The sequence below is a fragment of the Ptychodera flava genome, chromosome 22 (genome assembly GCF_041260155.1).
Source record: "Ptychodera flava strain L36383 chromosome 22, AS_Pfla_20210202, whole genome shotgun sequence".
NCBI lineage: Eukaryota > Metazoa > Hemichordata > Enteropneusta > Ptychoderidae > Ptychodera > Ptychodera flava.
Window position 1 is genome coordinate 15,705,042 of NC_091949.1, and position 12,697 is coordinate 15,717,738.

General features: G+C 37.0%; 1 protein-coding gene across 2 annotated transcripts in view; it reads right to left on the reverse strand.

The window, feature by feature from the left end:
• Positions 1–11,986, reverse strand: part of LOC139122792 (geranylgeranyl pyrophosphate synthase-like) — a 28,610-nt gene extending 16,624 nt beyond the window's left edge. The window contains exons 1-2 of one of the 2 annotated variants that reach the window (XM_070688519.1): positions 11,625–11,986; positions 6,886–6,954 (exon numbers count right to left, since the gene is read on the reverse strand). In XM_070688519.1, the coding sequence (XP_070544620.1) occupies positions 6,886–6,954; positions 11,625–11,663 (108 nt within the window). In that variant the 5' untranslated portion in view covers positions 11,664–11,986. Of the gene's footprint in view, positions 1–6,885; positions 6,955–7,120; positions 7,384–11,624 lie in introns of those variants that run through there. The other variant, XM_070688518.1, reaches the window with a different exon arrangement.
• Positions 11,987–12,697: the final 711 nt, after the last annotated feature.

Sequence of the window (12,697 nt, forward strand, 5' to 3'; positions counted from 1 at the left end):
CAGTGACTCTTTGATATCCAAAAGCAGAGTTTTAGTGGTCATTTCATACTCCTTGAGGTTGTTTCAACATATTTCAGCTTCATTATTGCTTTCGAAGTTGAATATTAAACTGTACATCCTGTGAGGCTGTGCGATTCGATGTGATTTTGCAAAGTACACCAACACCAACAATAGCTATGTACATACACAACAGTTACAAATGACAAAAAATATTTTGATGCCTTGAGTTTTAAAATGAGATAATCATGCAATATCTTTTAACATTTCGTACTGTAGCAAATTTTATTATTTATTGCACAGTTAGACCTTTCAACTTAGAAATGGGGGTGGCAGGTTGACAAATGGGTGAGCTGTAATGCAGGAGCTACAGTTGTCTGTTCTTACCTAATTTATGGCAAGTGTTATGTAGGTCATTTACCCCACACTCATCATGACCTGAGTTCAATTAGTCTAGAACATTCTCAAGGCCACTGCCCTTGATGACCTCACAACCTTGAATTCAATTAGTCATGTTTGGAATGTTCTGGAAAGTTGATTAGTTGTGTAAGGGAGATAATTTTAGAACAGTAATTAGCATGTCAATAAAAGTTCTAGATTGTTCTTATATGCCTTTATAAAAGGGACGTGCTCAGCTTCCAGTCAGACTTTTGGGATCGTGTCTCTTGTGTGTTACTAAACTCCAGCAGTAGTCATTCTCAAGACTTTTCAAGACCTTCACTGTCAACGCTGGATTTATACTGTGGACTTTATGCAGCTTCAAGCCTGCAAGCCAAAGGACTGTTCATTCATCCGACTGACTGTTACAACTCTGAGACTGGAGCTTTGCCGTCCCAGCTGAGATAAGTAGTCTGTACACTTTTAAAGCTTGTATTTTATCCCTGACTTAGCAATTAGTTTTATTTTTGTAATAAATTTTGTTTAAACGTAAACTGCTGAGTTCACCCTTTTGTTCGTTTTCTCTGCACGTAACAAAATTGGGGGCTCGTCCGGGAGACGAACATTTTGAGCCGTTTGACAACATTTTGCCAGCCTTTTCAAAACTACTGTATACTGTGAACTCAGCGAAATTCAATCATGGCGGAATTCAAGCCAGACGAATTTATGGATGACCTTGATCAGGACACATTTAATTCCCTCAGAAAAGACAACCTCATAGCACTGGCAAATTTCCTTAAAGTAGATGTCAAAAGATCTATGCGCAAGCGAGAAATTCAGTTCAAGATTGCAAAACATTTAGTTAATTCTGGCCATTTTGAAGAGTCTGCCTTAAAAGATTATGAGCCTGAGTCTTCCTTCGAACTCAAAAAATTAGAATTAGAAATACAGGCAGATTTGGAGCTTAAGAAATTGGAATTAGAAAAGGAAAAATTGCAAATGGAAGAAAGGGAAAGGCAGGAAAAATTACAAATGAAAGACAAAGAATTACAAATGGAAGAAAGACAGAGAGAAAGGAGAGAGAATTGGAAGAACATCGACTACAGTTAGAAATGAGACGTTTAGAGCTTGGACAGTCAGGAAAATTCTTCCCTTCAGACAAGTTTGACATCACTAAGCATTTCAGGTTAGTTCCCCCTTTCCAAGAAAAGGATGTTGATAAATATTTCCTCCATTTTGAGAAAATTGCTCAGAGTCTGAATTGGCCTAAGGAGTCCTGGTCTATGCTTTTGCAGAGTGCTTTGGTGGGTAAAGCCAGAGAAATTTACATTCAGTGTCAGTAGAGCAGGCTTCAGATTATGATTCTGTGAAGGAATTAATTCTCAAGGCTATGAATTGGTGCCTGAAGCTTACCGTCAGAAATTTAGGGATTGTGAGAAGGTGAAGGATCAAACTTATGTTGAATTTGCTCGAACAAAAGAACGACTGTTTGATCGTTGGTGTTCTTCTGAAAAGGTCAGTCAGAATTATGACAAATTACGACAACTTGTTTTGATTGAGGAATTTAAAAGGTGCATCCGGAGTGACATCAAGACGTTTATCAATGAACAAAAGGCAGATACATTAGAGGTTGCTGCACGTTTGGCCGATGATTATTCATTGACCCACAAATCTTCATTTCTCAGCAAACCATCCCAGTCCTTTTCATACAGAAACAATGCAGGTAAATTTAACTCGTCCTTTTCATCCAAGAATTTTCAAAGGACAGTAGAAAATCAAATGACAACAGTTCACAGAGTTCAAGTAACACTCCCACATCATCAGATCCCAAGTCTCAATCTCCTTCTGACAAACAGTTCGGTACACTTTCTTGTAATTATTGTAAGAAAGACGGCCATTTAATGTCAGAGTGTTTCAAATTGAAAAGAAAACGTGAAGGTCAAAGTGGTCAAAGTGGATCTAAGCCAACCGGCTTTATTTCTTCATCAACTCGATTAGAGTCTAATAATGTGTGCAACACATTTTCTGAGGTTAAACCCCTCTTATCCCCAATTAATGAGGTCAAGGTCAATTCTTCTCAAGATAGCATTATGGGTATTTTCGAACCATTTATTCACGATGGTTTTGTATCATTTTCTAATGCTTTGTCTACCGCTACCCCTGTCAAAATTTTAAGAGATACCTGGGCGTCCCAGTCTCTTGTATTGGCAGATACCCTGCCTTTTCAGAAAAGTCATTTTCACGTTCTAAAGTTCTTATTAAGGAAGTAGATTGTAATGACTACCTTCCTGTTCCTCTCCATAATGTCTATTTGTCTTCGGACTTTGTTTCTGGACCTGTGACTTTAGGTATTAGGCCTTTTTTGCCTTTCGAAGGGATTCACCTTCTTCTTGGAAACGACCTTGCTGGGGACAAGGTCATTACTAATCCACTTGTGACTGATAATCCTAGTTTAGATCAGGATCCAGAGCCAATTGAACAAGAGATACCCGATTTATTTCCTTCATGTGCCATTACTCGAGCCATGTCAAAGAAAACTTCCGAGAATCAAAATACTCTCAAAATAATGTCACAGATGTTGACTTAAATGACACCTTTCTCAGTCAGGTGTTTGACACGGATCATTCCGTTATCCCTCGTGGATTTGAAACTTCCAGTAAAACTTCTGCTGACCAAAGTCAGACATTTTCTAGATCAAATCTCATTGCAGAACAACACAAAGACCCAGATATTTTGTCTTTGTTTGACAGGGTAGATGATGAAGGTAAAACTTCAGATAGCTCTGTTTCCTATTATACAAAATCTGGTATTCTCATGCGTAAATGGAGACCTCCAGATGTCTTGGTTGATGACGATTGGGCTATAAAACATCAAATTGTCGTTCCAAAGCCCTATCGTGCTGAAATATTGCGCCTAGCCCATGAAACCCCCTGGGCTGGTCATTTGGGAGTAAGGAAAACTTATCACAAAATTCTCAGTCACTTTTATTGGCCTAATCTCAGGCAGGATGTAACACATTTCTGTAAAACTTGTCACACATGTCAGATGGTAGGAAAGCCGAATCAGACCATTCCAAAGGCCCCTTTACAGCCAATTCCTGCATTTCAAGAACCATTTAGTAGGATCTAATAGACTGTGTTGGGCCCTTACCAAAAACAAGATCAGGAAATGAGTACATGCTGACAATAATGTGTACATCAACTCGGTTCCCAGAAGCCATACCACTGAGAAATATAAAGACAAAGACTATAGTGAGAGCTTTAGTCAAATTTTTCACTTTATTCGGCCTCCCTAAATGTGTCCAGTCCGATCAAGGCTCCAACTTTATGTCTGGAATTTTTCAACAAGTAATGGATCAGCTAGGCATTAAACAGTATAGGTCATCCGCCTATCATCCAGAAAGTCAGGGTGCTCTTGAGCGATTTCATCAAACTTTGAAAAACATGATTAGGACCTACTGTTTTGACACAGAGAAGCAGTGGGATGAAGGAATTCATTTTCTGCTCTTTGCTGTTAGAGAGTCAATTCAAGAGTCTCTTGGTTTTAGCCCATTTGAGCTTGTATTTGGACATACAGTCCGTGGCCCACTTAAGCTCGTTAAAGAGAAATTCCTATCAGACGATGATGATTGTCTGAATATTTTGCAATATGTGTCAGATTTTCGTACAAAACTCTCTAAAGCATGTGAATTAGCCAGAGAAAATCTTGAGTCATCTCAGCAGTCAATGAAACCAAATATGATAAAAGCACCTCAAAACGGAAGTTTGAACCAGGTCAAAAAGTTCTTGTTCTACTTCCAATTCCTGGCAAACCACTCCATGCTCGTTACTTTGGGCCATACCTAATTGATAAGAAATTGAGTGATTTAAATTACATCATAATAACACCTGACAGGCGAAAACAAAAACAGCTATGTCACATAAATATGCTTAAGCCATATTGGATAGGGATAATCCTACTATAACTCAGCCTGTCAGTGCAGTCAGTTCAAACCATTATGAAGATAGTGATACTGAAACTGACTTGAGTGAAAATACTCTAAACTCAAAGCTGGGCTCGGTCAAGCTTCAGAACTCAGGAATCCTGGAGAAGCTGGAGTCTACAAAGTTGGCACACCTCCAGCCAGAACACAACAACAGCTGAAAGAACCAATCCATGAACATTTGTTCCAAGATGTTCCAACGAGGACAAACATCATCTACCACAACGAAGATGTCTGCGACAGTAATCCAGTGGAACAACATCCAGACGGACTGAATCCTGCGAAAGCGGAATATCTCCAGGAGGAAGCCAAGTATTTGCCGAACAATGACTTTATCGAACTCAATAAAAATAACTGGACTTTGCCATGCATACTTTATGCCAAATTCAGTGCCATTTCAAGTTTTCCAATACCAAATTGCAAGAGGATAGTCATGGTATAGATCATCCTGTTTGCTATTTTTCACGCAAATTTAAAAAATCCCAGAGAAACTACTCTACAATTGAAAAAGAGTGTTTATCTTTGATATTAGCTTTACAGCATTTTGAAGTTTATGTTACTTCTTCAAATCAGCCAATAGTGGTTTATATTGATCACAACCCTCTTGTTTTTCTGCAGAAATTTAAAGGCAAAAATCAGAGATTGCTAAGATGGAGTTTAATGTTACAGGAGTTTAATCTTGACATTAGACATATCAAAGGCAGAGACAATTTAATTGCAGACTGTCTCTCTCGTATTTAGAGTTTATTGTTGTTCACTTTCAAGAAATTTTATTGTTGTTCACTTTCAAGAAACTTTACTTTAGAGTAAAACAAAATTTGAGTACTTAAATCCTTTTCAAGATTACATTTGTAAAAGAAAGATTTTCTTTGAAAAATTTTCTTTTTGAAGAGGGGGTGTGTTATGTAGGTCATTTCCCCCACACTCATCATGACCTGAGTTCAATTAGTCTAGAACATTCTCAAGGCCACTGCCCTTGATGACCTCACAACCTTGAATTCAATTAGTCATGTTTGGAATGTTCTGGAAAGTTGATTAGTTGTGTAAGGGAGATAATTTTAGAACAGTAATTAGCATGTCAATAAAAGTTCTAGATTGTTCTTATATGCCTTTATAAAAGGGACGTGCTCAGCTTCCAGTCAGACTTTTGGGATCGTGTCTCTTGTGTGTTACTAAACTCCAGCAGTAGTCATTCTCAAGACTTTTCAAGACCTTCACTGTCAACGCTGGATTTATACTGTGGACTTTATGCAGCTTCAAGCCTGCAAGCCAAAGGACTGTTCATTCACCCGACTGACTGTTGCAACTCTGAGACTGGAGCTTTGCCGTCCCAGCTGAGATAAGTAGTCTGTACACTTTTAAAGCTTGTATTTTATCCCTGACTTAGCAATTAGTTTTATTTTTGTAATAAATTTTGTTTAAACGTAAACTGCTGAGTTCACCCTTTTGTTCGTTTTCTCTGCACGTAATACAAGTGAGTGACTCTAAGCGCTATTTGGGATACAAAGAAAGAAGTTATATTGTTCAAAGGTTATGGAGTTGATGAAAACTACCAGAACAAAGCAGCTGTTACTTCAACAGAGATGGGGCATTGACCAAAGATTTTGTTCAGACTGGACAAATTAAATACGACTGCTATATTTTGTAACTTGGGAAACCCAATTATTTGAGGGTAGCCTCATAACCCCCCTTTCACTAGAGAGGGAAAAAATGTGTGGGAGTAAATGCAAGGAGTACGGTAACTCTGGGTGACGGATGTTCAAATCCATTTCTTCAATCTTTCCTGAGTTTCATAAATAAACATGTAGTTGGTTTGTTTCACTCAAAGGGGGAACATTTACATTTTATCACCCCTATTTGCAAATGTAACAACCCAATCTTGATTTTGTAGTGGAACATTTTTATCTTAAAAAAAAATTTAAATTAGTGTAATTTGTAATTTCCTCCTTTGAAGATATGTTCAGATTTTTTTTTTAAATTTATTTTCAAACAAATATTTCATGGAACTACAATGTACTTTTGAAAACATGACAAAACTTAATATCAATCTAAAGCTGATTAAAATCCCTCTGGGGAAGCAAGTTTTACTATACACAATACAACGACACTGCATTGCATACATTGAAGAAATGCACTTTAGAATTCAGTGGCCGACCTTGTGTATTTCTAAACACACAATTATATACATGTACTGCAAAAGAAACTAACACCGTATAATCTAATCATTGGAAAAGTTTATCAATATTTCTTAAACCAATTCTTGAACTTTCTCATCAAGTTTTCAAAAATTCTGTCTTATGTTCCTTCAATATAAAAAAATTTTACTTCAAATTTATCAGAACTACAGAAAATATGAATGAAAACAGCTTAGAGATCATTAAAAGAGTCAACAGTATTGACTCACTCAAATAAGTGGATGAGTGGCTTGAGATTTAAAATGTTCAAAAAATCACGATGAACTTGATTTTTCTTTAAATTTGCCTGAGAAATCTTAAAAAACGGAAGAGAAAATTGAAATAAAAGTTTACCTTGGTAAGCTTCATTCGAACTTGTTTTCCGGGAACTTGGAGGATATAATGATAGGGCTCCATTAAAATCTGAAACGATGTGATAAGATATTTATAAACACTGCTGCAGAGCATCCTGTAACATGTGTAATATATGACGGGAAACTCTGTACACACATCTTTACGCTACATGATGTATGCGCACTGTGAAGTGAGACAAAATTTGAAAAAAAGATTGCAGCGAAAACATTCCCACCTTCTGAAGTTTGTCGTAGTCTGAAAAGAAAGGAATGAAGTAGTTTTGTTTTAGTTTGTTGAACGGCAGTGAAGTTGGCCGCTGTGGTTTCTTTTCCCCCATAGCGGTGCGCTAGTAGCAATTACCAGAGTGTCAAAAGTTGACGACCACCGGGGATACCAGACATGAAGTGTGTATCATTACACGGCTCCAGTTATGGGATACTGCACAGTGACCCCTAGACCAATGAGGTGAGCTGGGGAGGGCTGACCGCATACCAAGACAATGACATCATAGCTATTATTAACCAATCAGGGGATTGGTTACAGAGTGTATACATGGTGTCACACTGCATGCATTGTTGTCTGGTCTGTTTTCAATGCAGTGCATTGTTCCAGTTCCGGTCAAACACAGAAAATAATGTGCTATACTGTCATTCGGAAAAACACATATGAGACAGAGTAACAGACTTTTCCTTAATTTCCATATTTTGTAGTGTTCTAAACCCTTTTCAGGAAAAATCCTTGACTTCTAAACATTTTGTCATTTGAATGAGTATTTGCATATTTTATATCAATTCATGCAAGCTTTGCTACACAATATTGCTATTTCACGTTTCAAGCAATAAAGTGAATTACATATCTAATTGCAGTGAACAATAAATTTGTAAGTACATGATATGATAATAAAATAAAAATCTAAATTGGGTGAAAAATAAAATTTTCACAGAAAAGTGATGAACAATACAGGTATGTGTTAGATCGCTGTGTACAGGTATTCTATCCTCTGCCAGACCACATATCTTACATGATTTTGAACTTGTGTACAGTGAACTTTTTGTGTTAAAATTTGATGAATACACTGGTTGCAGACCTCAATACCTTTCACCTTATCTTGTAAGGTTGAATTGGCATCACATATGATTTCCAAGTGAAACAGAAAAATTGTGGTACATACATGTACACATGCAATTAGCCCTACGAGTATGGCGAGAGTGTCCGGCTTTGGCTACGCCGCCTCCCGCCGCGTAGCCAAAGCTGGACACTCTCGCCATACTCGTAGGGCTAACATGCAATATCAAAGCCATCATACTGTAACTGCATGCTTTTGGGTTTTTTAGACTGAAAGAGTGGAATGAATTCAATCATTTCAGTGATAGCCTGATTTTGATTTATTTCAATAAAGAAAATGTGAGACACCGGCAATGTTACCAATAAAGGGCACAAGTTTGTTAATGAGTTCATTAGAGACCCCATCAGAAATTCACTTGCATATCACAGATTTACCAACAGAAGGCGCCCTTTGTAATGATACTGATTTCATTGTCAACTTTTTCTAGTTTTGAAATTGGCAATATCACTGCAGACGCAACTTAATTTCCTGTTTCTAGAAACATTGCAGTATAATGATACTCCTGTACACATATCAGACGAAATAAAAAATAAAGCTATCGGGTTTTTTGATCATTAAACTACATTGTATTTCCTGTACTCTTTTCACTCCTGTACAGCTCTGGTGTCATGTAATGTTAAATTTTCATGTTTTTTTCTTATCAGTTATAAGTGATTAAAGTCATGTAAAAACACTTGAAGGAATAAAGTTTCATTATGTAGCAAGAATGATTGAAACTCTTTGATGTGTATGATCATTTCACTAAAACATTTGAGTGACCAATTCACATTCAATATTTGCAAAATTCTCTCAAATGGGAATCAATGAAGTTGAGTTGTGAGCTATCACGCAGCTTGAATTTCTCAAACTTTAATGGACACCAATTATGAATAATTCTCCTTTTCCTGGGACGTTTGAGGTTTGACATTGAAAAATAAATAAATAAATAGTGTACAGATCATAAAACAGATGTTTGTGGGCCCTTGAACATCTGATGTGCACTCCAGTGATGTACGTCAATTGACAATCACTGGACACACAATTGACACTCACTACAAGATGGATATGTAATACCTAGTTACAAGATGTCAAACCCAATCACCATTCAATGTTGGCACATGTATACAGGTACATTTTGTACTTCACAAGTTACATATAGTCTCTCTTCAAGTGTTTCATTTCTGACAGCTTTATTGCAGAAAATAAATAAAAGTACTTGCATAAATTTCGAGAATACTGCATGTTATTACGACCGCACACCACATGTCATAACCTGAGATGCCAAGGGATGCACATACACTGTTCTGTTCAATGACATTAATGAGTGGCTGTTTCTTAATTTTTACTAACTTTGTCTTTTGAGTCCTGAGGATATTAAATCACTCATTTTAACCCTTTCACCACCATGGTTCGTCCCAAACCCATTGTAATCAATAATGAGTGCGGACCTGTTTAGTGGGAATTGGGGGTGAACAGGTTAAACAAAGTAAAACACTCTGAAGAAAGCTAGAGTTTTAAAAAAAAAATGCTGTTAACCGACCAAATCTTCTTCATGCAAAACAGAAGTATTTCTGTTTATACATGTAGTAGGGGCTATGGTTTTAGCAAGATTTGAGCTTTCATGGTTTAGTTTATGAGCTTCTTCAGTTTGAGCTGGTTGCAGGAATTTAAGGTGCTGGATTATTTTAGAGCCCCTCACTGGGATTACATTTTTTTTTTATCTTCAAAACAATACAACCATGTACAAAATGTAAATAACATGATTCAGGGTGCAAGAAAAGTTCTTGGATTTATGAGGAATAGCCATTGTATTAACAGTGAACATGGTTTAAAATTGTTGTACTTTACCATGGTAAGGTCTAAACTTGAGTATGCACAATATAGTTTGAGGCTTTCAGGGAATACACCTAAATTTGTCAAGCATCGAAAGAAAAAAACAAACATTGTCAAATCGGAGATATTTTCAATGAACTGATAGAAAGAGTATATTAAGCCTGCATTTAATCTACACATTCTATTCCTTCAAAAATATCGTTCAATTACTTTAAACCAGGCTGAAAATGGTAATGTATTATATATTATGACAACAAAGTTTTCAGGTTATGAATATTAAAATTATGACCTGTTTCTACCCTGATAATTTGTCAACATGTCATATATGACTATGAGATAATTCTTGGATTACAGGTTGAAAAGATGATGACATTGAAATGAAAATTTAGGGGAAAAATTTGACATAAATGAAGTACTGATATTGTAAGATTGTACATCTACCAATAGCGGTATGTTAGAAAGATCACACCAAGACAGAAAGATTTTAACCATTAAATAAAACAATCCCAGAACAAAATACAACAACATAAAGAGGAATAAATAAAATAAGATAAAATGAATGAAGTAAAGTTATATCATCATCAAAGTTTGATATTAAGTCACAAAAGCAACCACAAAGTCTCTTATCAAACAGCTGATGACTTTATTTAGTGTTCTGAACAAAGCTACAGTACTGCTGCTTGTGTAAGCTAGTTATTTGTATACAAAGTACTTAGCCTTGCGTACTGTGCTGTGTGTTCCTGGCGTTATACGGCCCTCCACCACAGCTCTGCAGACTCTCATAGGAAAATCTGGCAGATGCGGTCAAAATTCAGGGACCGCGTCTGCCGGATTTTCTTATGACAAAAAACTACCTTTTCTAACTATTTTCGGCCGAAATCAACTCGATTCTGCTCTATGCCTGCCCGAATAACTCAGTCGCTCACAGAGTGCAAAAAAATTTGCTCTTGTGACGTCCCAAACCGTTAATTTACCCGTAATATACAGTCTAGGGTCCAGTGACCGGCCACTAGACCCTTGACTGTTGGTAAACTAACGGTTTGGGACGTCACGAGAGTTATTCAGGTAGGCATAGAGTGGAATCAAGTTGATTTTGGCCGAACATAGTTAGAAAAGGTTTTTTTTCGTGCATGGTCCAAATCGGGACAGTGTCAGCCGGATTTACCTATGAGAGTCAGCAGGGCTGTGGTAGGTGGCTGTACCGCCTGGAACACATAGCACAGTACGCAGGGCTAACAAAGTGCTGTGTTTAGTGTAAATAGTATTTCATTTATTGAATCAACCATGGACGTAAAAAATTTACCTCCTTCATTAAACCATAAAGTCTGAAACCATGTCACAAACAATGGACATTTCCACCGTTCATATTGAGATGGATTAAGCTGCGCCGATTAGTATTACAGGCTACAGCCGATAACATACAACCCTGCCACGCAGAGCTAACATGACTAGACACACTGCTTACAATTTTCAATAGCGTAAATAGTCAGAAGCCAAAACATTACTTTTCAATCTACATGGGGTCATGATGGGGTGTACCTTGCGGCTAAAATAATATCAGCAAATCACTATTTCTTCTCAAATTTAATTTTAGCATCGAAATTTTGACATCAATCGATTTTCGATGGCGTAAAACCATGGTCCCTCTTTATGTTCTACGATATATGAATACCATTTTCATTTGTACATACATCATTCATTATGATGTATCTATTTTTTACATCCATGTTAATAGCGAGCGCAGCAATATATGTACTACAAATACAGTAACAATATCAAATTTAAAAAAAATGCAACCTACCCTTTCAGGGGACTCTTTCTCTGCCCTTTTAGAATCCATATTTCCGAGGTATTTCGACTGAAGTGTTTGACGAAGTTCAAGGAGTCTACATATACGCAACTGATGAGTCACTGAGGCCGTGGAAGTTAACACGACACAAGGCTGAGTCAGCGATGGTCTAACACGCTTTTTGATGTCGTTTGCACGATCACGCAAATTAAGCTTGGTGTAGGTAAGTTTGGAAAATGTTTCGATGAAGTTCTGTGAGAGTCAATCATGAAAGAATCACAAAAGAAAGGCAGATATGTTCCTCGACGCAGATATTGCACTAACCGGAAATGGTTCATTGGCAGCTGCCATTTTGATTGTTTGGTTGTTCGTTTGTTTTCTATTTGGGAGAGTTCACTATTTTAGAGGGGAGTGAAAGCAGGATTTCCTTTGTGTCAGCCCGGTATGTATAAATTTGCATATTTTCCCCTCATCCTTGCAGTTTTAATACACTGAAGGCTTAAACATTTCTGTCTGTTTTATCGCTTCTAGTGCTACTATCAGTGTTGATGCAACACTAACGATGTGCACAAATTTTAAGAAATCAGAATTTTCCCATCTCTGGTCTGTAGGCCTACATTTAATTTTGCGAATGTTCCTCGAGGTTGTCTTATTTGCCGTAACTAAATTCGTTTTGGTTATCTTATCCAAATTCTAACAAACAAAGGTTAAATAATTAATTACCACACTCAACAACAGAGTCCAGTTTGTTATTTCGTTCATAGTTTCCTGTTATATAGATCCACGGCGTCACAAAGACCTTTTCCAAGTCTAGGGTCGATGGACGCCACAAGTTTGTCTTGTTGCTTGGCATGCATGGTAAAAAATAAAAAGTAATTCGCGCCTAAAAATGAAAGACTTAAAGTTCACGAAGTTTCCTCAAACAAACTTTCAATCATCCTCTTTCAAAATCAAAAATACACATCTGAGGTCACCTTGTAAATTTCAAATTACCCAACATTTTAGCTTACCGATATTTAAAATTCAAAAATGCAACCATCTCCTTGTTAAATCTATGCGAAAAGTAAAAGATTCCAGATTTTCAC